This window comes from Aulonocara stuartgranti, assembly GCF_965226115.1.
Source record: "Aulonocara stuartgranti genome assembly, chromosome: 8".
Lineage (NCBI taxonomy): Eukaryota > Metazoa > Chordata > Actinopteri > Cichliformes > Cichlidae > Aulonocara > Aulonocara stuartgranti.
This window is the reverse complement of record NC_138959.1, coordinates 16,695,504-16,721,901: the sequence shown is the minus strand read 5'-3', so window position 1 is coordinate 16,721,901 and position 26,398 is coordinate 16,695,504. Positions and strand designations below refer to the sequence as shown.

The 26,398-nt window shown below is 40.7% G+C and overlaps 3 protein-coding genes across 3 annotated transcripts; 2 read left to right on the top strand and 1 right to left on the bottom strand.

The window, feature by feature from the left end:
- Positions 1 to 86: 86 nt before the first annotated feature.
- aldoab (aldolase a, fructose-bisphosphate, b) lies at positions 87 to 3,878 on the top strand. The gene is made up of 7 exons (XM_082543038.1): positions 87 to 204; positions 1,476 to 1,594; positions 1,839 to 2,105; positions 2,201 to 2,361; positions 2,707 to 2,965; positions 3,088 to 3,287; positions 3,420 to 3,878. The coding sequence occupies exons 2-7, from the start codon at positions 1,483 to 1,485 to the stop codon at positions 3,510 to 3,512; spliced, it is 1,092 nt and encodes a 363-aa protein (XP_082399164.1). The 5' UTR covers positions 87 to 204; positions 1,476 to 1,482; the 3' UTR covers positions 3,513 to 3,878.
- A 2,263-nt stretch (positions 3,879 to 6,141) lies between these two features.
- LOC309713455 (chymotrypsin-like protease CTRL-1) lies at positions 6,142 to 13,594 on the bottom strand. Its single transcript, XM_082545097.1, has 6 exons — positions 13,546 to 13,594; positions 12,967 to 12,981; positions 12,669 to 12,831; positions 7,868 to 8,136; positions 7,096 to 7,244; positions 6,142 to 6,914 (listed from the first exon to the last, which is right to left on the bottom strand). Exons 1-6 carry the CDS (start codon positions 13,589 to 13,591, stop codon positions 6,582 to 6,584), a joined length of 975 nt encoding a protein of 324 aa, XP_082401223.1. The 5' UTR covers positions 13,592 to 13,594; the 3' UTR covers positions 6,142 to 6,581.
- A 4,232-nt stretch (positions 13,595 to 17,826) lies between these two features.
- Positions 17,827 to 26,156, top strand: LOC309713330 (uncharacterized protein). The gene is made up of 13 exons (XM_082544885.1): positions 17,827 to 17,896; positions 19,413 to 19,733; positions 19,847 to 20,140; positions 20,338 to 20,643; positions 20,786 to 20,896; positions 21,504 to 21,665; positions 22,024 to 22,254; positions 22,335 to 22,385; positions 22,475 to 22,729; positions 22,808 to 23,149; positions 23,248 to 23,520; positions 24,227 to 24,490; positions 24,649 to 26,156. The coding sequence occupies exons 1-13, from the start codon at positions 17,845 to 17,847 to the stop codon at positions 24,678 to 24,680; spliced, it is 2,694 nt and encodes an 897-aa protein (XP_082401011.1). The 5' UTR covers positions 17,827 to 17,844; the 3' UTR covers positions 24,681 to 26,156.
- Positions 26,157 to 26,398: the final 242 nt, after the last annotated feature.

The window sequence follows — 26,398 nt, the reverse complement described above, 5'->3', positions numbered from 1 at the left end:
ACGTTACTCCAGCCCCAGTCCTGCTGAATGTCACAAGCCATCTCTGGTTGCATCCTGTTCTTTTTATAGTTGGGCAGCTGAAATGTGAGGGGTCACAATGGGAGGATAAATACAAGGGCCAGCAGGCTTGCAGGGGTGTCGCAGACGAAGGCCGGATCTTCTCCCTTCTTCTCTCTTCTCTCAGCTCTCCTCGCAACCTCAAAGGTAAAAGATTGAATTCATGCCCATTTGAAGTGGATTTGTTGGTTAGCTATTGAATGTTATGTTATAAAGCCTTGGCATAATGAGAGGCTTATGACCTGTATACCAGAGATAAAATAAAAACAGTGTTATGCATCTTCTTGTAGCTTTCACAACTGTGTGGTTAACATGACTCGAACTATATCAGTGTAACCCGCAGGTTCATGTCTGTTGGTTAAATGCAAGTGTGCGTCTTTTTTTTTTTTTTGTTACTTCAACGTCAATGAACCAGATGCTAGACAGATGAAAATATCTCATCACTTTCTATAGTATAACAACATTAAATAATGATTGTGATGAACTGTGAGAACGATTCTCCCTTGATATTAAACAAAGCTGATCATTTTTGGTAAACTTCAGTCACCTACCTTTATCTGATGCAAAGTTTCCATTGAATCGTTGGTCAGTGGTGACTCAATAGTCTGACTAATTTCTTGCTTTACTAGATAAATTCATCTAGACTGCCTTCTGCAATGTGGCATGCCTCATCAACAGCCGGGTGGAACGCTGCACATTTTCTTTTATGCAGCCCATTCATGCTACATGAGCTACAGTGCACTCACTGCCTCATGCAAGCAGTATACTGGGTACACTGGGTATATTTAGTCTAACGTATTGATAGTGGCAACAGGGTGACAGTTGGAGGAGGTATGCGATAGAGGCCAGTCAAGAGGAATGGTGAGGGAAGGGGGGCTGTGGAGGGGAATGGAAAGGTCAGGGATAAGAGGCTAGAAAATGGAATAGGTCACGGACGTGCACACGATTTTTTAAGGGTGGTCAGATGCATGGAGGGTGGGGCATGTGATGGTGGTGGAGGGGGATTTGTGGTAGTTCTCTGACACTGGATCCTCTGTGAGGCTACATATTGTGCCTGGGGAATAGTGTGAAACCAGCGCACAAGCTGCTGCAGCAGTTAAAGCTTAAACAGCTGCTGTCGCATGTAGGACACAAGCTGGTCTGGGTTGTTTTAGCAAAAGATAGTCTGACAGGAAAACATAAAACCATGAGCCAGACGTTTTGTTTTTTTTACCACTTCCTTCACACAATCAACCCGATGTTCTGTGCTCCTTTCATCTAGCAGTTTCCCACACATATACCCTGAAACTGTTACACTCAAAAGCAGATTTGCAGTGCAGTATAACCTTTCGCCTTGGCACACTGTAAAAATGTATAACCCCTGTGTCATGTTCATTATTAATTTCTCAAATTTTTGTCTTCCCTCTATTTATATCAAGAGTCAGGATGCCTCACGCATACCCTTTCCTCACTCCTGAGCAAAAGAAGGAGCTCAATGATATTGCTCTGAAGATTGTGGCTCCAGGCAAAGGAATCCTTGCCGCAGATGAGTCAACTGGTAAGAAAATGAACCTATATACTAACAATCAGTTCTTTGGGACAGTCAACTCAACAGTTGCCAAAAACTATGGCTTAAAGGATTGCAGTTAGGCTACAGTTGAAACTGGTTTCACTGTGTGTGTTTTCTCAGACCTGAACTGAAACATTTCTGCAAATGTGCAGACAGACTGTGGCTTCCAACACCTAATAATATACTATGTTTTTATAGTCAATCTGATTTTATCTGTTTCTATAACCTCCAGGCAGTGTGGCCAAGCGCTTCCAGAGCATCAATGCTGAGAACACTGAGGAGAACAGGAGGCTGTACCGCCAGCTCCTCTTCACTGCTGACGACCGCATCAATCCCTGTATTGGTGGCGTTATCCTCTTCCACGAGACCATGTACCAGAAGACCGACGATGGCAAGCCTTTCCCTCAATACCTCAAAGAAAGAGGCATGGTGGTGGGTATCAAGGTCGACAAAGGTGTTGTCCCCCTGGCAGGAACCAATGGCGAGACAACCACCCAGGGTGAGCACAGAAAAGATCCAGACATCATCCGTATTACATAATTATCTTTTAATATCTTTATCTAACGTATTGTGTATGTTTGTCCTTCCTAACAGGTCTCGATGGGCTTTATGAGCGTTGCGCCCAGTACAAGAAGGATGGTGCTGACTTCGCCAAGTGGCGTTGTGTTCTGAAGATCACCCCCACCACGCCCTCAAGACTGGCTATCATAGAGAATGCCAATGTCCTGGCTCGCTATGCCAGCATCTGCCAGATGGTAAGACACAACAGACAGATAACCCAGTTTAACTGAATTTTACAAGATCTATTATTGGGTCTATTTAAAAAAAAAAAACATTAAAATATTGTTGCTGTTTTTGCTTGTGCATTTGATATGATCATGCCACACGCATACTTCCTGCATGGGTAAAAACACACAATGAGGAAACCTCATAATGTGCCAACAAGCTCAAAAAACTTTTCTCCAAATTAATGCTATGTCATAGTATTATCAAGGCAGCATAACATTAAATTTTTAAAGTCTTCACTTTTGGATTTCAGGTCTTGTCTTCTTAATATGAGCTCCTATTTTACCCTGTCTTTGTGTCCTTGCCTTTCCTAGCACGGTATTGTCCCCATTGTTGAGCCTGAGATTCTTCCTGATGGTGACCATGACCTGAAGCGTTGTCAGTACGTCACTGAGAAGGTCCTGGCTGCCGTCTACAAGGCCCTGTCCGACCACCACGTCTACCTGGAGGGTACCCTGCTCAAACCCAACATGGTTACCGCTGGACACTCTTGCTCACACAAGTACACCAACCAGGAGATTGCCATGGCAACTGTTACTGCCCTGCGCCGCACCGTTCCCCCTGCAGTTCCTGGTAAGAAAGTACATCACACGCTTGCTGATATGCACACTTTTACACTTTTTTAGACATAATCTTTTATGACTAATCTGCATTAGATCTGCAATCTGGGTTGCTAAACTCTACCTGCTTTGCAGGTATTACCTTCCTGTCTGGTGGTCAGAGTGAGGAGGAGGCCTCTGTCAACCTGAACGCCATGAACCAGTGCCCCCTGCGCAAGCCCTGGGCACTCACCTTCTCATATGGCCGTGCACTGCAGGCCTCTGCCCTGAAAGCCTGGGGTGGGAAGAAGGAGAACGGAAAGGCATGCCAAGAAGAGTTTGTAAAGAGAGCTCTGGTATGTCTGAATATGAACTGTGTAACTAAAATATAAAGCTATATGAAAGAGTTGTATTATTATTATTAACATCAAACTCATGCTCTAGAGTCCTCTTGTGCATTAAATAATATCATATTTTCTATCTTACAGGCTAACAACCAGGCCAGTGTGGGCAAATATGTTTCCTCTGGAGCCAGCACTGCTGGTGGAGAGTCACTGTTTGTGGCTAATCATGCTTATTAAGCATAACCACCCTTTTTCCACCCCTACCCCTCCATTATTACATCATCACGGAAAAGGACACGTCCCTTAAGGCACCACCTATGAAATTCACACTCTACTATTAAACGCTACAACAGAAACAGCAGCACTTTTACATCTCAGTAGGAAGCAAAAGAGAAAGAAAGAAAAAAGCTTTGAGTGGTTGCTGCAGCTAGAAGACTAAAACACGTTCTTCCTCCATTCCCTTAGCTTTTATTTTTAAACACCTTTTTTCAGGTGAAGATTCCCACACTGTTTTTACACAACTTGTACTATTTTCCTTGGTCTGCTTCCAGTAAGTTCAGTATATGATTTATACTGTTACCATGGAATAAAGTATTTACCGTAGCGTGATGCTTTCCTTCCTTTTTCTGGTTTTACTTTGTGTTTTACTTCTCACTGCTCAACATTTAAGTTCCCATTAAACGAACACTGTCAGTTGCCATAATAATTGCACTTCAAGCAGAAGTAGCCTTACGCGGTTTACTGATCTAGCTTTATTTTTATTAGCAAATGAAGTTTGCTGATGGGACTGTAAGGTAGCAAATTACCAAACAGAAGTAAAATATGTCCTTGTTACTGTTATTCTAAAACCTCTGTTCTAACTGTTTCGGATCCCCAGAGGATTGATTCTTTGTTACAAGTTGAACTGTTTGCACATAAAAAGTAGAAACATTAAGGAAAACAGTCAACGCAGAAACCTTCCCCTTATAGTCAGGGTATTCAGTAGTACTTTGAAAAAGTACATAATAACCAACTTCAACTGCAGGAGATGGAATAAATCCTAAATAACAAATAAATAAAATAATACATTTTATACTGGGGCTTTGGAGGCCCAATTTAATCCTCAGCTGTCTTCTGACTGGCTGCCCCTCATATATAAAAGGCTTGAACAGGAGTTTGTCTTTGTAGGTTTTCACTAATCCAGGTCATGATAGTCCAAGGAGCTTTGATAGAAACCTACTGGACTCCTTTGGGTCCATGAAGAGGTTTCACCTCTCATCAAAGAATCTTTTTCAGTTCTGAAACCAAATGGTGGAGAGTCCCAGCTATTTAAACATTAATGGGGGTTGTCATAGAGCAGCTGCTCAAATAAGTTCTATCATTAATTAATGTTTGAATTTTAAACATGATCAAATTGTCTGTATTATCTGGCTATGTACTTTTGTATTAGAAATTCTTCAGTAATTTTAAAACAACTGATCATCTGCAGAGCAATGGTTTATTTGAAGATTTTCAGTCAGGTTTCAGAGCTCGTCACAGTAAAGAAGCAGCTTTAGTGCAGGTTACAAACATCTTGGAGTTGTTGATCCCAAATGCTCCAGCACGAGTACTGACGGGGACTACAAAGAGACATCATCTTTCTCCTATACTGGCTTCCCTTCATTGGCTCCCTGTTAAATCCTGAATTGAATTTAAAATCCTGCTCCTCACATCTTATCTTCATGACCTTTAAAAGTAGAATGGGAGGCAGAGCCTTCAGACCCCCTCTCTGCTTTTAAGATTAGGCTTAAAACATTCCTTTTTGATAAAAGCACATACTTATGGTTGGATAAGGTGATCCTGAATCCTCCCTTAGTTATGCTGCAACAGGCTGCTGCGGGATTCCCATGAGTGTTTCTTCTTCAGTCACCTTTTTCAATCACTATGTTTTATACACCTCTCTAAATTTAATTATAAGTTATTATTAAACTCTGGCTCTCTTCCACAGCATGTCTTTGTCCTGTCCTCCTCTCATCTCCCTACCCGTCACCCCTCACTCAGCCTGGTTCTCCTGGAGGTTTATTCCTGATAAAGGAAGTTTTTTTATTCCCACTGTCGCCAAGGCGCTGGCTCATAGGGAGTCAGTATGATTGTTGGGGTTTACTATGTTTTCTTTGTAGTATTGCAGGGTCTTTACCTTACAACATAAAGTGCCACGAGGCAATTGTTGTTGTGATTTGGCACTATGAGTATCTGATGAGTATCTAATAATGTAACAGGACATACATCAAACATAACAGGAGATAAGCCACTTTAACGATCCTTGATACATCCAGGTTTATTTAAGAAGCCTGAGTTTAAAATATTGTTTTCTTGATCTAAAATTTCCATTTTCTCTGATTAGATTGGAGCATGGCGTAACAGGAAGAGCTACATGTCAAATTTAAAGGTGTCAGCCGTTCTCTTGGACAAAGAAAATGTCATTGGGTGCATCAGTTGCAGTTTCAGATCAAGCCTTTGACCATAAAGTACGGTTTCAAAGAGCATAACTGGTGACAGCTCACAAGCCCGAGACAGAAGTCATCGTGACCACATCCATCAGTGTATCAATGCAGAACCTCTCTTAAAAATTGCTTCCCCAAATGTTCCCACCCACAAGTTCCCTGTCTCCTCAAATACTCAGATCACTAAAATAAAACTCATATTTCAGAGTTCTGGGAAGGTTTAAAATGACATGAGCAGCCTCTGAATTAAAAATCTATAACAGGAAGAAAAAAAGCCAAAACCAAAAATCTAGTAGATGTTGTACGTTACGTCCAAACATACACAACTGAGCATATTTATATATTCATATATCTTCTGCATATCTCTTCCAGTCTTGTACATAATGTTCAGTAACACCAGCAAATCAGAATTAGAACCTTTAATTTTAGCTTGTTTCCATATCCAAGGTACTCTAGTTTGGCTGAAAACACAAATTGATTCATAAAGTAATTAACAAAAGAAAAAATATTGATGTAGTGAGTGTAGTGAAAGAAAAGAAAAGCTGATCCACCCGAGCTACAGTGCAGTTATGTTATAGTTGACTATAATGTTTTTTAAAATCAAAATACTTTAAAAACCAATTAGCAATTTATGTAAGTATTTTTTGAGATTATATGATAGAAAAACACTTTGTTGCAATAAATATACATCGATTAGTGTGCCATTACATCTAACAAATTCATGCATCGTCATAAACTTTATTCATTCAGTCAGAAATACATATGAGTGGGTGCTAGTTTATGCACTGTACCTTTAAAGACACCTTTAAAGACAAAAAGAGCAGAAGAGGAGATATTTTTAGTGTTAAACTAAAATGCAGTCTAGCAACATTTTCACTGAGAAGATAAAAAATCCAAGCTCAGGTGCAAACGTGGCTGAATTTCCAGAGTTAGTGCTGCCAGTGGAGTTGTTGCTGCGACACACAAAGCTGCTGTCTGTGTCGGTGCCACTAGAAGTAAAGCTCACAAAGCCCACATTGGCCCCCGCTACTTGATTTGTGATCCAAGTCTGGAATTCAGACACTCGAGCGTAGACCTCAGGGAAACCTGCCTGAGCACAAGGTACTCCAAAACTGGTAATACCAGCCTGGATCCACTTGGAACCCTGTTTGCACTGCAAGGGTCCACCTGAGTCCCCCTGAAAAGAGTAGGATAAAACACAAACATTAAGAAGGGGACTGAAACAGCATATTCTCAAAACTAAAAAAGTTTATATTTACATTATAGGGCTGAAATTGCAAAAAATAAATAAATAAATAAATAAACGGGTTTTTCTGTAAGGGAGAATACATATTACAACAATTTGCTTTTGTTTTAACCTGGCATGCTCCTTTGTTCTGTTGCCCCGCACAAATCATTTGCTGAGTGATGTTCGCATCTTTTGCTGGGATATAATTGCAGCTGCACTGTTTGTTTCCAATAACAGGAATCTGAACTTCTTGGAGGGGTGCATTAGCTGGCAAAGTCTCTGTGAAAGGCAAAACATGAAATGAGTCCACTCTCGTCCAGTCTTACGAATTCAAAAGTACTTTCAATGGATATGTGCAAACGATAACACGAATGATGATATGATTATTCAATATCTAAACTCCCACAAAAAACTGACATTCCTGTCAGCAACAAACAGTTTGTGCATCTGTCTGGCAGTTCAGGCACCAAAAAGTATTATGCGAATATGTGAACTGCGCACCTTGCAGGGTGAAAAACTTTAATAGCAACAACTTTTAAAGGAAGTAACAAAGAGCGCGTTGTGTGTGACGTCTTCTTTTGCGCATGCGGGCCACTTTGAGGGCCATTTCAGGGGAAGTGGAAACACATGGAGAAACAGCTGACTGTAATAGACATAATGACACCACGGGGGAAGTCGAACAAAACACATTGAACATGAAAAATCCTGGCTTTTCAAAATAAAACAGGAAACATTGAGAGACATTACAAAACAAGCTTGACAATAAGAAACACACTAGGTCACAGACCCAGCCCCTGACAGTTGACATGCAAATACGAATTTAAGTGGCAAAGCGAGACTAGAAAAAACCTGATATGATGCTTCCACCTCCACCAGCTACACAGATTAAATAAAAATCTCACCATTCTCTCTGAGTTTGCCCCAGCCAGTGGACCAGCAGGATGTGGAGTTGTAGAACTGACTGGAGCTACTTGCCAGGCAGATAGGTCTGATGTAGTCAGTGAAGTTGACAGGGCTGCTGAGCTTCATCAAGGCAATGTCGTTGTTCAAGTAAGAATTGTTGTAGTTAGGGTGGACAAAGACCTGCGACACACTCTGTTTCACCTCATGAGTGTTAGGCCCAGCCTGAGTCTCTCTCCCAAAGTAGAGCGTCCATGCACTCAGTGAGTTTCTGTATTAAATGAATAATAATGAAATCAGTCCATGGATTTAGAATATTTTCTCAAACCTGTCATGACCTATTTTGTTGGCAATTGGTTTTTATTGTATTTAACCACTAGTGCAAACATACATCCATTATCTCATCCAATTCAGAGTCACATGAGCCTAATCCAGCTGTCATGGGGTAAAAGGCAGGGAACGCTGTGGGCAGGACAACCATTCACATGTACGGCCAAATTATAATGACCAATTAATCTAACTTCATGCATGTTTTTGAGCTGAGAGTAGACCCAGGTGCCACACAGACGGAGGCAGATGAGGCAGACTCCACACAGAAAGGCTTGAACCTGATTTGAACCCTTGACCTTCTCGGTGAATGGTGACAGCGGCAACACCGCAACTCCATGCTGCCCGATAGAAACGTGTGCGAATTTACAAAAAAAAAAAAAAACAAGGTGTGACGACAGAAGCTTGTGCCCAATCAAAGTCAATCAAACCCAAGTGATGAACTAGATAAACAGTGTGTTTATGGGTCACCCTGACTTATACTAACTTCACAAACCACAGGGTCAGAAGCTAACTGTGAAAAAAACTTTCTACCTATGTAATCAAAACTTTTAACTATGCATATAAACCATCAATATTTCCCCAACTGAACTTGTACGTGTTGTGCAAACAAATAGAACTGCCACAGACCTTCCATAACCACTACTGAGTTAAATTATCTAACAAACACATTAATACAGAGTTATGACACAGAAAAGTAGCTTATATGGGTGGTAATTTTGTGCAAAAAGTACTTTCTTTGCATGTATACACTGGTACATAGGGCCCAACGTAGTTTTTTGTGGATAGTAAGAATTGATATGAGTAAACATGTTTTCCTTGTTCCTTGTTAAATATAGTGGTTCTATTGTGTTTCTATTTATTTCTTCGGCCTCCTGTATCCTCCAGTTTCCCACATCAGGTTTATTGTTAATCTACAGATCTCAGTGTTTTTGTCTTTTGTTTTTCTGTTTAATTCTCATTTTTCTCCTTCACTAGTTTCACAGCTGTGTATAGAGCACAGGTGTTGAACTCCAGGCCTCGAGTGCCAGTGTCCAATTTTGGCCCAAATTGAAAGATCCAAACACAACACAACATGATCTTTGCATGATCCCTTTCAAATTTGGTTTTCTTGCAACTGTATAATTAAAACCAGCCCACACAGGGACAGTAACTTGTTATTTAAATTATTTACTGTCTATACTTGGCCACGTCTTGGTTTGAACATGAGACTTATATTTATAGAAGTCTATGTATGAGATCTATGTAGAGTGCATTGAGCTAACTTTAGACTGTAGATGTATCATGCAAGTTTAAAATGAAGAAACGCTTCATTTATGAGACAGTGTGTTATCAAAGTGTGTTACAACAAAGCAAAGTTACAAAGTAAAAGGTTAAAAAGTAATGCATCCCACTTATTACAGCGTCATTACAGCTGTGCAAAACATACTGTGGTCACATTCTGTAATACATTAATGTAGCACATTACTGCACTGAACTGACTAATCGGGTTACAGTTATAATTATGTGTTTAGTTGTGTTACCCAAGTTGCTCAGTTATCTGCATAATGTAGCCTAAGGTATATATTGGTTATTATGTGAAAATGTATATCAGGTCTTGTTATGCAGCGATGCAGAAGGAATGTAACAAGTAGTGTGACAATTTTTTTTTCAAGGGAGTAGTTAAGTAGTGTAATGCATTAGCTTTTTTTAAAAAGTAATGAGTAATGTCTAATAGATTACTTTTTTGAGTAACAACCACAATACTGGCTGTAAGAAACTGTCATAGACATGGTAGTAAATCTGTAAATTTCAGTTCTCCAAATAAATAAATTGGCTCTATTGTATAATCATTTCTATCACATGGAAGCAGATACCATTCACGACTCACTTCCCCACTGTGGCATAACTTTTCAGCATATCCTTCTGCTTCCCTGCTTCTCTCCGACTTTCAAGTAAAGCCAAAAATGCTTTTACATAAGTAAGAATAAGCAATAAAACATAAAATTAAAAGCCCTTATCTTGCAGTATGCTCATGTATCACCAAGACTGGAAAGACTTGAAGCATATAAATAAGGAATTAGGAGACCTTTATTTGGGTCATTACAAACAGTGTATTGCGTGAACCTGTTTGAGTCAAAATTAATTCCTGGTGACTGATCTGACTGCTAATTAAGCAGATATGTTGCTAATTAGGCAGTAAAATGAGCCACCACCACTAAGTTTCAGTTAGGTGTTGACCTGGATATTTGCCTTCTGGCAGAAAGACTAGGAAATCCTTCGAGAGAGCAAAAAGACCAGTGTAGTGCAGGTTTTGCTGGATGAATGGGCCAGACACAAGACGTTCACCCAGAAGACAAAAGTCAAAACTGATTTCCCACTTGGGTTCATGTTAAGGGAAAGTAGGGCACTTTTATAAATGTAATGTAGAGGCTTTGTTGGATCAAATTACGCAAATTGCACAGAAATGCAAAAAAAAATAAGTTTAAAAAGTCTAAAGAAAAAATTTAACTTATTTTACACATGACACAATCTTGTGTGAGTGAGTGAAAGCCTTGCATTTGACCTACTTATGTACCAAGACTCACTTCCTTTACCACATGACTTTTGTATGTGCATTGTATCAAACACTGTGACAGAACTTACAGCGTGAAGGAACTGAAATAGATCGTGTGAGTTCCTGCCTCATAATACCCAGCAGTATTTACATAACAGCAAAGTCCACCCAGGAAAAAGAGCGTTTTTTACAGGACTCTGCGCAGTCCTGTAAAACTTAGCACATCCCACTGACTGGATAGGAATTACAAGGATCAGTAGCAATAGGTGCTTATCTGATCATCAGGAGTTCTGATGTTCTGGCAATTTGCTGGTCTGGAGCATTCAGGTGTGCATTCACACGATGGCACAATCTATCCAGGATTGGATGTCCCAGCAAATGTTCACTTTAAAAAAGGGGTTCGATCTCAGGGTATAGAGGCCCGGGTAGCGTGCTAAATGTTAGAGCTCATCACGGTACAATTAAAAAAAGACTGAAGAAAGAAGAAAGAGCTGCCAGGAGAAAGCGTCTTCTCTCTAAGAAAGAAACAAAACAAAGCATGGAAACATTGTTCATGTTTGCAAAGTTTCATTTGAACAAACCACAAAACCTTTGCAAAGTTTCCTTTGAATCGATAAGATAAAAATGGAGAAAATGTGTCCATAATGTACACTTCCATGTATGGTAAAAAACAAACGCAGCATGTCAGCACACATACTTCTAACCACCAGTCGATCATGTGGTGTAGGCGTGACGATTTTAACACCCACAGGACCACAGCACCTTGCAGTCGGCCATAAAGTATTCTGTACATATACATGCTTCAACAAGCTACTGAACTGGATTAATTAGGTCAATTCACCCTCACAGCATCAGGTTTAACTTAGCATGTTATTTTCACTAAAGTCAGGGTGACTAGTCTGAATGTGTGACCTTTAAATGTACTGTGTATGACACGACAGGAAGACATGCTAAGAGGATATTTCTTCATCCGTTGGCAGACGCCTGTCATGGTGCAAAATTGTTATCACACAGGTTGACTATTGTGCAACAAGCAAAAGTTCAAGTTACGAGGAAAACATCTTAAGCGTGAAATTCTTGTTTATCAATCAGATGTCAAAGCAAAGCAGTGAAACATCACCAGGTTTGAGGATTAGATGTAAAGGAAAGAGCCACTTCTTGACAAAATTTTTTTACTGATTACATCTATAAAAGGTACCGCCAGCTAACACTGCTATCAGTGTTGACACCTTATCATTCTGTCTCAGGAACAAGCCTGTAGTCACACTTAGACACACTTCCTTCTGCACATTTATGGTTTGTGGCGGCAAGTTTGTAGAAAGAAAGTAGATCCTATATAAAGCACAAAATGTTTTTTGTTGCATCAGTTCATTACTATTGTTTGCTTGCCTGTTCAGCAGTTTAAGCACCAGAAGACGAGTGCCACTTAGCAACATTGTATTCAAGATAACATACAGGAAATAACTCATTTCAACATTTAGAGGTACAAATAGCACTGAAGGCCAGACGTAAATATGTTAATTTGATTTTGTATAGCCGTTCTTTTAATAGTTTATTAACATAAATATTTGTTCTGATGAGCTGGAATCACCATTATTCACTGAAGAAACACCTTCTGCACAATAGTGAACTGGTTGAACTTGTATGTTAGTTATGCTAGTTATCTGTCACCAACAAATATTGATTTGTATCAGCTAACTTTATTAAAACTGCTCAGTGAACACGTCTATCAGGATATTTTAATCAACTTTTAATTCACATGCTTCACTTGTTTTTTGAGTCTCTCACTGATGTTTGGTTTCTTTGAGGTCTGCTGGGCAACATAAATAATCTGACGGCTTTTTTTTTGGTCTCTAAAATACTGAATTTGAACACAATGTTCCCACATAGGCTTCCGGTAAAAACGTGCAATACAGAATGAAACAAAGAGTATATCTTACGTTATAATGCAGTGAGCTGCTGTGAGCACCCACTGGTCACTGATGAGGGTGCCTCCACAGATGTGAGATGATTGATAGTGTACGCTCACCTGCCAGGGCCATGACCCAGCTGGGGCATTCTGACCACCCACTATTCTTGTATTGAGAGGTGCCACCCCACAATCTGACAGAGCAAAGACAGCTGGGTGTCAGGTGATATGCAATAAAATTTCTCATGCTTGATTTTAGTCACACTGGAATATGAACATTCAGAGTATTTACACAGTTGTATGGTATATATGAAATGTGATGTGCTCACCCTGAGCCTTTGAGCCTGTAAGAATAAGAGAAGAAGTCACTAGAAATTATAACCTTTGTGAATGTTGCCATAAGTGTGTAACAACAGCCACATGGGGACACTAGAGTTACAGCTTTTTTCCCTTACTTTACCTTTTTTTCCTTAACTTTTCCGTAACTGTAAATACAGCTAAGTGGATCACATTTTACTCTCATTATTTCAAGTCAACAAATTTGACTTGATGCAGGCCGCACTGTATTTCTGTCGAATACATGAAAAACTTTCTGCATTGTGATGTTACATTGTGGTTTGTTCTGACACAGTGAAGACTTGTTGTTACTAAGTTACTAAGCAAAAGGTTAACAAAAATAGTTTAAGCATCGCTGATAACCAACAGTACGTCTGTTTAGTGAAGCAGTATTGCTGTAATTCCTGTTTTCATAAAGTTCATACTGACAGCAGAGGGTTTGTTTTGCTTTACTTTCTCTTACATTTTTTACACAATACACTTCAATACAAAACCATCATTACCCGGATTCTCAAACATTGTACAAAATAGCTCTAACAAAACCAAAAAAGCTGTTAAAGATTAGGGCTCACCTTGCAGAGTGATGAGCGCACACACCAAGAGGATCCAGGCTGCCATCCTGTTCACTCACAGTAAAGTTGTATTTACAATAGGCAGAGGTGTCGTTGTGATAACTTTCTTTCACTCTTTATTCTAACCGGTTTGTCAACATTCCAGCATAACTTAAGTGTCACGATTCTGGGTTTTGTACCCTGCGTTTTATATTTGGGACTGTTTTCTGTTTGATAGTTTCCATTTGACTTTGTTATAGTTTTCAGTTTAAACTTTACCTTTGCTTTGCTTGGGTTTTTATTCTGATTTTGCATTCATCATATTCTTTGCTATTCTTTTTCCAGCCCTCCTACGATCCCGATGCCAAGTCTGTGTTTCTGTGTTTCTTCCATGTTTTGTCTTTGTGTTTACTTTGGCCTGTCAGGTTCACGTGTGTTAGCCTCAGTCTCAGTGTTGCCTGTTATAGTTTGATAGTCTCTTCTCCTGTGTGGGTTGTTTTTCAGTTTTGCTTCTTTCTTGCTCATTAATTGGTTCTGTTCACCTGTGCCTTCTCTTCCCCAGCTGTGTCTCTTAATCATGTCTATTTAAGTCCTCAGTTTCCCTCTGTTCTTTGTCACACCATTGTCATTCCCACCTTGTATGTGTGCCCTGTCTGCTCAGTAATCAGTAAGTTCTAATCACATGACAGAATGACGTGACCATAACATGATAATATAATGCTGAAATGGCTTCCCAGCCCACATGCTTTCACTTGGTTTCAGTCGCTTTTGCCATGATTAATAATTGATACTGTTTGAAATGTTAAGGACATTTTAGAAGGCATCCTCTATTTTTAAGCTGGCTATTTGATCTGAGTGCTTCATATCAGGTTGAGTTTTGTGTTCCACAGTTGTGTCGGTTTGAATCTGTTCTCCATGTTTTTGAGTCAGCTTTCCCAGAAACTGTTTGTGCTGTCCCGCCTTCATCTATAGAAACTTTTTGTAATGTTTGACCAGTCGTCAACAAGACTGTTCATGCCTCCCAACCTGTGGCTGTGAAGACTGTTCGTCTTCCTGTGATCATCCCCGAGCATACCTGTCCACCTGTTCCTGTTCCCAGGGCGACTAAGGTCCAGCCATTTCCTGCACCCATACCAGTTCCTCAGGTGGGAACAGCTGATGTCCAGCCGTCACTTGGTTCGTCTGCCCTAACCTGGGCAGGTTTATATTATTGCTCAGGATGTCGGATGTTACCTATGTTAATAAAAACAAAATGTATACAGTTTTTTATGTAAGGCAAGATTGTTAACAAACAATCCAGTTGGACTTCCACTAGGCTACTTAATAATGTAATGGTGCATGGTGTTGATGTGGGTATGGAATAAGACTGGGCTGACTATTAAAACCACATCACTTTAAAAAATGAATGTATAAAGCCTGTCATGAAAGTGAAGCAGAGTGATTCCCATGTTGTGGGTGGTTACTCACCATCCTATGTACTCATATTTTATCTTCATGCTGCACAGGGTACATGTCACAAGATGGGCACAACAGACTTCAGTCTTGCTAGTAGCGGTGAACTTGATTAGGTGATGTGCAAAAAGAACTAGAGTCACATACAGTATTTTCTTGCTGAGGACTTCTCTGCACCCACACAACCACAAATATAAAATGTAATTACCTTATGAGCTTTATCCACAAAACAAATGTACAACTTTCAATCAAGAAATTGTTACATCTAAGTTCTTGTGGGTTACTTAAACACAGCAGTCATGTCTGCATAAGCCTGAGTGAGAGCAGGAAAACAAAGACTATAATTTGCAGAGCAAATAAATGGAAGACATCAACAAGGGGTCGGTGTCTGTAGTTAAGACTTTCTGTACACACCACTGAGGTTAACTGGTTATAGTTTTCATATGTCCACAAGTCCACAGTGGCCTGTTTTGGTCTAGGTAATGTAAATTTTGTCAACCTATCCACAAACCTATCTGAAACCCTACGCCTTAGCTTACGCCATAATCTGTCATACAGTTCGCTAGAAATGTAACCACACCTCCAGTGTTAAATTAACACTAGAGAGTGTCTATATGGTTCCACACCTCTGGGTGTTAAATACAACACTGTTGAGTGTTAAATTAACACCTTTGACAGTGTTATATGTTTAAAAGTAACCTAGTCAGTTTTGAAGATTAACAAAGACTAACACTGAGCAGTGCTGATTTTCTAACACTGGAAAATAACTCAAAATGTTAGAAATATTCCAGTGTTAGAAAATCAGCACTGCTCAGTGTTAGTCTTTGTTAATCTTCAAAACTGACTAGGTTACTTTTAAACATATAACACTGTCAAAAGTGTTAATTTAACACTGGAGATGTTGCTGTGACAGCATGTAATGACTATTATTGGCACGTTCAGTACCGTCATTTCCTCCTATGCATTCCTCCTTCAAATTGACAGGAAGAGAATAGATCTAATGGAAAAAAAAACACTTGCTGTGTGCATTCGGAAGCAGTGCTCTAATTTTGTCCTGGGTTAAAAATGCAGCACACCTGTTTCTTTATACTGCTGCACTTTCACCCTGTGACCTCCCACAATGGAAGTTGCAACACCAGTTTCAGGCCTAAAACACTCAGTAGTCTTTCCTAAACGCCACCACCAATGCATTTCTAAACACCTTTCTGAATAACTGAATAACTTTATTAATCTAGGATATTATTAAGCTACAACAAACTGACAGGCAAATATTGCCTTAAGTCCAGATCATGCCAGTTATTACCACCATTTTAAGAATAATCCTGCACAGAAGCTCAGAGATGTACAAATACACAGAGTGAGATGTTGTATATGTTTAGGAGCTTGAGTTTGTGGAAAGAAATTTGCAAAACAACAAGTCAACACTTAACAAAGTCTTGGCTCCTGGTTTTAACTTCTTATGCTCCCTATTAGCACGTTTTCTCCACTATTGACTAAATGGCGACACCTATCGTTTAGGACAATACTGCAGCGGCTTCTTACACCTTGGATGACAGCATCTGTGTGACGACAGCGAGGCTCTGAGCGAAGCAACCACTGCAGAGGGTATATTGGAAGCTTCGGGCTGTTTTCTTGAAACAGAAGAAATGGTTGCTGAGATACCCAGAAACAAACAAATCATTGAGTATGTCTTGATAATGATTCTTAATTATAGAAGTTCTGACAAGCTGGGAATGTGTGTTGTTTTAATAATCACACACAAACCATAAAGGCCTTTATAAAGCTGACATCTTTTTTTATTTCTACCTTGTATTCAAATCATAAACTTATTTTCCTCATACTTCAGCTTCAAAGGTTTTTGCTGACGTCATGGTCACATATTGAATAAGAGCATCAATGAGACAAAAGCAAAATGTTCACAGTAGTTAAATAACTTCATTCCTTCGATCAGCTGGCCCAGATTCACATGCCCCTCCTCTTCACTCAATCTTCCAGCCTGATGAAAGCAGCGAGCGTGTCAAGAAGAGAAAACACAAAGTTCAGTCACAAAGAGCTGGATGTGAGCACAGGTTCAAGACGAACAAGGATTTGGGTCACATTAATCACACTTTCAGTTCTTGCTTTTGTTTCCTCCTCATGCAAAGTACAGCAGAAAAATACTGACTGACTACTTCAGCTCAGTGACGCACATCCCCTCTGGATCAGAAATTAACCCTTGACTGATGTGCGTGTTAAGACCAATTAAAGTGCAAAGTCAAACAATTTAAACTCCTAATCAAGTTAATGACTGTTAAGAGGGGGGATTGACTAGATAACACCTTTTGTTCTCTTCAGACATCAAGCGCTTGTTCTGGTTAAATATTATCAGAGGAGCTGACTGAAGAGACAGGGGGGCTTGTACAGAGGGGCATAAAAGAACCTCCTTTTCTCCGCAAAATTCATCGGCACCCGAACCCTCCCACAGACAGAAAAGAGTTGTAGTCTCGCCTGAGTGTTTGCCCACATAAACTCAGTGGGATTACTCACTCTGTTTGTTCGTGGCAACACTGCACCAATGTAAAGTAGCCCCGAAACCTTGGCCTGAGGCCCGTCTGAATTTTAAGTGACCAGTTTCCCCATTTGTGCGTCCCTGCACATCTCCCTCCTTTTTTCCTCTCTCCCGTTTCCACCCTGTTGCTCTCCAGGCCTTGCTTGCTTCTGGAGGAACGTACACATATCAAGGGCCTCCTTTCACTCCCGAGGTCCAGGAACGATATTTCTTATTTCACCGACTTGCAGGACAATCCCGCCGACTGTCACCTCGTAGCTCTATATAAGACAGGGAAAAGGACCTGATGATAAGAAGTCGGTCTCAAGACAAGCCCAGCCATGCAGTGTAAAGTCCTCGCCTATGCTGTCCTCCTGACTCTGATAAAGCATGGTGAGTATTATGGATGTTTACAGAGGCGGCACTGATCTTACTCTGGCTGATGACAAGGTATGAGGTGGGCTACCTCAGGTGGGCTATAAGTGAATCTTTTAGTATGGATGGTGCATATTAAAGACCTTAAGTGTTAGACATTGTGAGCATCCACCTGACCTTTATGTTGTGTTGATTCCTGGATTAAGTTACAGTGTATGTAACGGTGCGATATGACAGTATGTGAAGTGAGACGTGAGTGATTTTTAATATTCATGTAGCTTTTGTTGTTTTCTTTATAGGCCAGTGTGGCCAGTGCTGCCTAATGCGGCTGTTGGGTTTATAATGTCTGGTGAAGTTCAGCCGCTTATTAAGTGGAAGTGGCACAGTATTAACAGCCCATCAGACACAATGCATCACAGCTTAACTTCTAGAAAATATGTAATATAAACCTGGTAATGCAATATAAGTCTCTCTCCACCATGTCGAACTTAAAGTGACATCAGTGAGTATAAACGAAAAATAACCTCTTCCTCTTTGGTGCATCAGCACGAAGTTTGCTATTAACTGATTCGAGGTGCTTTTCAAAAATAGCCTGTCAAAAGCGTCAACAGTACAGTTTGACCTCCATTCTTAGGTTTCTTGTTAATCTGCTTTGATCGACCCGTCATTTAGCGAGAAACGTAAATAAGCGCTTCATGCTGATGGAAATTTTTCCACCGCTTTGTGTTACACCTGCCAAGAAGTGTTTATTGTACTAGTTACTAATTAAGCTGATTGGATGGCCGGGCCTGTCTTAAAGGCCTTGTATTTGCACTGAATCAATAAAGTGTAGTCAGATTACTGATTTACTCTCAGGGATGAAAAGAGAGAATGTATTCACTGTTCATTTAATTTAAGTCAACAAACTGGACAAGTGTTATTTGTCCAGCCTTAGACAGCTATTTGCTTTTACGGTTTTACTTTGTTCTCGGTGCTTTCTAATGACATTTATTACATAATTAAGTCAAACACATTAGAAAGACAATTTTGTATCTTCCACTAAACAATATATGTACAAGGTGCATGTTTGTGCCCTGGGTTATTTTCGTTTTTAAAAGAACTCAAATGGTTCTGTTTTGCATCAGCAAAAACAGGAAAATGCCATAAGGTCATGTAACTGGTTTGTCAGTCAGTTTCGCGGCAACCTTTCCAGTTGTAAGAGGAAGATTGTGATATTTCTTCTTTCTAAAGAAGAAGTTGTTTCACAAATGTTACAGGACAAGAGTTAAACAAAAAAACAACCCAATAACTCAAGAAGTCATGGCACTTCTTACCAAGTGCACTGGAAACATTTACTGAATATGTAACAACTTTTGATCATAACATAGTATTGTCTGTAACATAGTTTTTTTTGGTGGTGGTGTGGGGGTTCCTGAAATGCAGACCCAACCACACAAAAAAGGGCACATTGCATCTTACAAGCCCTCATGTGTTGAAGTAAGGAGCCTTAATGATTCCCGTTTTGTTTTTTCCGTCCATCTCTCTCTACTTTCAGTGTCTTCGAGTGAAATTCAGGCCAGTCCAAATACAAACGCAACCCTCCCCTGCAACGTGACGCTCTTTGCTGAGAGGGACAACATAAACCAGTCTCTGATCGCAGTCAGCTGGATAAAAAATGGCTCTGAAATTGCCTCGTTTGAAAAAGCAGCAACCCAAATAAAGGAAGGCTTCAGCTGGGACAACGCTGACTTCGTCAATGGGGACTTCTCGCTGGTCGTCCTCAAAGCCAGTCTTGACCTGCAGGGGATGTATGAATGCACCATCAGCTACAACTTTACTATTCTGCACTACAGCAACGTTACATTTAGTATCATCGGTACGTCTTGTTTCCGTTCTCGTGGTTTTGATTCCTTTTTCTCACCTATGATCACATCTGAATCTAAAAATTAAGCTCAATTTAATTTCTTCTTCTCCCCCCATCCCCTTCAGCATCTCCCACTCTCTCAGTTCCTCATCAGTGGGTGGTGCTGGACACTAAGACCCAGCTTAAATGCCATGCAGACGGTTTCTACCCTCCTCCTGTCTCTTTTTCCTGGACCAGAGCGGGAGAAGTGATTCAACCTCCCTACCAGGTTGAAGTTGAACTGACCCCAGATGGGTACTACAGGGCTGTGGGGAACCTGACCTTCTATCCTTCCCACGAGGACCAGAATGTGACCTTTGGCTGCAAAGTCTCACACAGTGGAAACTATCAAGAGCTGGATTTTCAGCTCAGTATCACCCGTGAGTCACTGAGAGTCACTGTTTCCATATTAGTGGCCTTAATGCCTCATGGCCTGTCAGTATTTCTCACAGTACTTCTAATATTACATCCTCTATCACTCCATAACGTCACTTCTGTTCTTTAAAACCTTTAATCTGATGAAGCCTGTGACAAACCACAAGCTTTTTTAAAAAATACTTTCTTTACCCTTCTTCAGGTCCTTCCACTCTTAGGCTTTCTGTCCTGCCGACAACCTCCAAAAACTCTCCTCTTACTCTTTACTGTGACGTGGAGAGTTTCTACCCAGAGGAAGTGTCTGTGTCCTGGTATCAAAATGGCACAACCCTCCCTGACCTGCCTGTCACTGAGCAGAAACCAGATGGGAGTTACAGAACCAGACGCTACTATACTTTAAGCCCCGAGCAGAGGGCACAGCGTGGCAAGGTGGAGTGTGCCATGAACCAGCCTGGTTTAGTGAATCCCGTCAGTAGCTCAGCATACCTGGACAAGCTGGATCCTCAGAGTATGACCCAGTTTTGAATGTGCAATTCACAAGATCATAATGAAGTAACACAATGCTTTGACTAAAAATTGCTTGGATTATTTTCTTACTGCCGGTCCTTCTTTGAATCATCTGATAAATATCTCTCTCTGCTTCCTCTTAGATGAGGCCCCAGTGCTGAATAACTCGGCCAAAGCAGCCGTGGCTATGATGTGCATCTCTATAGTGCTGGTCTTCCTGCTTTGCTTTGGCTTTTCTTGGAGGAGAAGAGATGGTGAGTCAGAGCTCACCACGCAGTAACTGCAGCAGGAGATTTGTGATACTCAAGGGATTGAAGAAATAAGGCAAAGTCTATTTTTGTCCTTTGTGACTAAGGAGGAACTAAATTTGTACAAAACCTTTAGAGAGGAGGAAGTTGTAGTTTTTTTAGTCTCGGAAAATACACATACTCGAGAAAAGCCTTGAAAAAGTTCTGAATAATAAGAGCGTGACTTCACGTTTGTCATTTTCTCCCACTGTAGTTTCCAAGTAAGCTTCATCCTTACAGAAAAGCTAAAAGCATTACAACACAACAGCGCCCCCTTTTGAATTCTGATCTTTATCAAAAAAAGGTCCACCTACACCAAAGAGTTGAATCTCTTCATCTGAATGCTGTGTTTTCACCACTCATCCAAATTTCTGGGATTTCCTTACGCGAATGATTGTGCTTGCATGAAGACATTTTAATCCACTGATGTTCACTATGGCATTATTCACCTTACTCCAAGTGTGGAGCTGTAGATAAGGAATTTAAAGGCATATTTGTATGTGAATATATCACCTTATCTCTCTCTCTCTCTCTCAGTGTCTCTTATTTTATAATTGCTTGTGACCCTGCTCAGAGAAACAGAAATCTCTCAGCGTGTCAGGGATCATCCTCCCTCCCCGAGTGATAGTAGGTCAAAAGGGGAGGGTGTCACTGAGCATTGAAGGCAGGAGGGTGGACCAGGTGCAGACCGCATGGTTTCTCAATGACACCCCTATTTTTGACAACTCCCTCGCAGGTAGGATGCGTCGCATTCTCCTTTTTTTTCTGTGCTCCAGCTGTTACACTTATTGTTTGAATGAAGGAATTAATTTACACATATTTAAAGCACAGCAGAATCAATCTTTAAAGCAATTTTTGGTGATGGAAGCTGGTTGTTTAGGGAACTGGGGAAATGAAATGCAAGTGTTGGTGCTACACATGTTGGATTTTTCTCGCAAACACCCTTTAACGTCCTCTGTTTCCCCCTCTTTAACACGTTGATCTAACAATTGACCACCTAACACTCACAGGGACTTCCAAAGCTAACTTTAACTGCCTCTGTAACCCCCTAATCACCATCCATCTACCCTATGGTCTAACTCTCACCTCCCCAGTGTCAGAGAAAGGTCCTCTGCTGCCCTCCAGAGGTGAAATGGGTTACTACAAGCTGCACACTCAGGGGCCGCTGCACTCGTCCAAAAACGGCACTCAACAGCTGATCTCCTCGCTCACCTTCATCCCCAAGATTTCAATCCACAAGGGTGCTGTGTTTAAGTGCCAGGTGTCCTACATAGGCAAGGACAAGATCGTGGAGGAGAGGGTGTCAGAGAAGTTCACTGTTCTGTGTAAGAACATGTTTTTTTCTATTATTCAGTTTATTTTTGTAAGTCCTGCAGCTGAATCACTTGTATGTTTTGTTGCCCAGCTCCTCCTGAGGTGTCAGAAATACAGCTGGCAGAAACACAAAGAGACTCGGGTAATTCAAGAAGACTATCCTTTTGTATTGCATATTTAAAGTTAACCTGTTTGCAGGAGGCTACCATTGATGACATTTCCATCTTCCAGATGTCATCAGCCTGACAGTCCGAGCATCCCATTTCCATCCAGACGTCATCACTTTCCGCTGGTTCTGCCAGGGCGGTGAGCTCAGCCCCGTGGCGTCCCAGGCATCGTCCTCCCCTCGGCCCAATTCGGAGGGATTCTTTTCAGCCTACAGCCAGTGTAAACTTCCCCGCGCTGAACTGGAGAAAGGAGCAACTAAAGTGTGGGTTAGCGTCCACCACATTGCCCTGAAGCAGCCCATCACCCGGGAGACCAGAGGTAAGGATGAGGGATGAGGAGGGAATGGGGGAAATGTTGAAAAATCAAAGATTATTTTTTTATTTTGATCCCAAACAGGATTCATCAGGAGGCCGTGCGTGTCTGAAATTGTCAGCTCCACCATTTCCCAAGATCAAACTCTAGGATGTGAAATCACAGATTTCTACCCTCCGAACATTTCAGTGACTTGGCTTAGATTCAGGGAGGGAGAGCAAGATGATGGAGAGGAGGAGGTGATAGAGGGAGGAGAGATATGGGGCCCCATACAGACTGAACCCAGACGCTACAGGGCGACAGCCACTCTGAAGAGAAGGGCAACAAATCAGGAGAAAATCGACAAAAGAGGAGGGATTATTTGTAGAGTGAGACACTGTTCCCTACAGGATCCTGTTGAGAAACACTGGAGAAATGCTGACATTGGTAGGACTGACTGACGCACTTTTACCTGCTTTTTAAACTGCACGATTAAAGTCTCAAGGATGTTCCAACGGTAACTATCTGTATCCCTTGTTCCTCAGTCGCTCCATCCATTCCTCCATCAATCTCAGTCTGCTGGAGCAGCGAAGGCATTGGTGTGTTCTCCCTCTTGTTGAAGGGAGGTCACCCAAAGGCCAAGTTACAGTGGTCAGCAGGAGGACCCACGCTCTTGCCACTGGTGTCCAATGAGACGGAGGAGATCGGAGATGATGGACAAAGAGAAATGAAAAGCGTGTGTGCCCTGGAGATGTCCACAAGCCAACCGAGTCAGACAAACGAACCGCTGAAGAGACAAACAAATGGATATGCAATAAGTACTGAGATACATAAATATCTACACGTAAAAGGAGATAGATAGATAGATAGATAGATAGATAGATAGATAGATAGATAGATAGATAGATAGATAGATAGATAGATAGATAGATAGATAGATAGATAGATAGATAGATAGATAGATAGATAGATAGATAGATAGATAGATAGATAGATAGATAGATAGATAGATAGATAGATAGATAGATAGATAGGACAAATTCAGTTGTAACCTTTCTTAGAGTCAAAGATGGTATAAAATACAGATGGAACCCACTGGTTTCTGATGGTTTTGAGTTTAAAACTACACCCACACTGGCTAATGATCTGGGACTGACAGCTCATTAGACAATGAGCTTTTCATATCATAGATAATCCTCCATATTGTGACCAAAATATACGAAACAGACTCAATTTTATTCTTTTTGCCATGCAACTGTCGCCATCTGCTGGCCGTCGGATAGAATGCAGTTTACATACACCTGGAAAGCTGAAAGTCTGAATGCTTTCTACTGTCTATGGTCTGGTAGACTAAACGTGGAACGCTATCCCCTAGGATTATTTTTAAAGGAAAATAAACACTGAAGTAAATCTTTCTTTGGTGTGCATTAAAATGTCCACTTTCATTTTACAAGCGAGGGTGATCGTAAGAAAGCAAAAATATACAGCTCTGTATGTGTTTTTTGAACTTTCATCACTTTTCAGAAACAAAAGCGGCAGTCACAGACCCTGACATCGAAGGAATACAGTACATCGACGAAAACGTGGATGAGGAGAATAACACCATAGACAGGGATGAGGACTCGACGTCAGACGGCGAGAAGGACGGAGAGGACGACCCGAGCGCGCTGCACATCAATAAGGTCAACTTGAGCAGGGTTCTCAAAGAAAACGAGAGGGCACGTCTGAGAGTCTGCGTGGAGATCACGCACCCTGCTCTCAAGCTTCCTGTTTACCGGACATGGACAGGTGAACACTTAAGCCCTTCTCCTGTTGAAGTAACCTCAGTAAGGCCAGAGAATCACTTATCGAGTACTTGCTGTTATCTATCCGTACAGGAAGAGGCTAATTCGATCACATGGAGTAGGGGAGAGTTTTTCTCATGTTTTGCTCTTTTCCTCTTCCAGAGCCCAATGAGGAGAATTCATCCACTGCATGAAAGTCCTGCATCAGTCTATTTCTATTATAATGCATCTAATATTTATCCCCTCAGGAAATATGAACTATTACTGACACAGTTTATGATGTGATCATGCATTTATTTATATTCTTAGTCTATTCTTACTCTGACATCCTTTTGTTTTTTCCTTCCTGCTTATTTTTACAAATATTAATATTTTTTTTTACAAATAATGTTACAACAGTAATTGATTGGCTTTAATCAGCGTTTTGAAATAAAAGCTAAATATTCTAGTCTTTCAAGGCTCTCGTGATAATGAGTTATTAGAAAAGGTTACTGCAGCAAGCCTCATGCAAAGGAGATATCTGTTGTTGGTCAACCGACGTATCGGAAATTACTTCTCGTTTTAAAAGGCACTTCTGCTTTGACGCTGGGCTTTTCTTTTCTGTTTTTTTACTCTCCACTCTTGACCACAGCAGCACCGCCTCCGCAGTGCTGCGAGGAGGTGTTGTGCGGCTGAGCCCAATAAATATATAACTTCTTAGTTCTTTAGCTTGCAGCTTCTGCCTTTCAGTTCATAGAGCAGCTACTTCTGCTGCAAATATGTTAACAGCCTCCCCGTAGATACTGCAGCGCACCGTTTCAGTTCTTTGATTGTAAAAATAACGGTTATCTTACTTCCACCTCTTCCATGTTGTAGAAATTGCATATTATTTCCTACATATAAAAACATAAACAGCTGCTTAACTACCATTAGAAATAGTTCTATATAAAAATAACAGAGCCCTAAAATTTGCCCCAGAGTTACAAACCAAATGAAAAGTCAGAATAATTGTGACTTTGTGAGCATTTGATTCGATGGTGACAGTACGAAGGGCTAAAAACATTTTCACTAAGAGATATCTGCTTAATAATGGAACTTAGAGGTGAGTCACGTCCAATTGGTCAATGACGTCACTGGAAATAAGGTATTTTTTAAGAAGCTAAAATCAGATGAAACCAAATTTGGGACATGCTCTTTTCTAATGCCAATGTGACTCATTCGTGCTCAGTTGACCTGACTCTACAGTGTGTCATGAGCGGGGGGAGGGGGTTGGTGGTTTGGAACAGGCCACCTTCACGCCCCCAGATGTTTTTTTGTTGGGGTTTTTTTTTTGTTTGTTTGTTTTTTAAGACTTGCGGCGATCAGCTGACTCATATCGCATCAGCTGGAGCTATTTCTGAGACTTTGCACAGCTCTCTATGTACCCATAAAAGGCATTGTATTATTATCCTTCATATGCAGCACTCAGCAACAACTGGCTGGTGAAGTCACCCATTTATGATGCACAAAAAGAAGATTCATAAAGTCAAGAAGCTATCTTCAGAAATATTTTATTGCTCGTGCATATGCCTTATGATTTATTTTTGTAACTTGTGAAAATAATGACTCTGTCTTGGTTTATGGGTCTCTTTGAATGGTGTCTAATTCAGTCAAAAAGTATCCTCTGTGTTCCATTTCATTAATGTATTCATGCAAACAATAAACATGTGCTTATATATGTGGCGGTCTCAGTCATTTAATCATGAATGCGTGTTCTCAGGTGGATCCTGGCAGCGCCGTTTCAGAGCAGCGCTTCGGTATCTGTCACAGAGTTTTACGAACTTTTTTTTTCCTGTGGCTATGCTCATTATTCACATCCGCAAAGTCTGCAACGCGTCTTCTTATGTTAACGTGTGAATGTGTGTGTTAATCTGTCTCTTCCTCATTATCATAC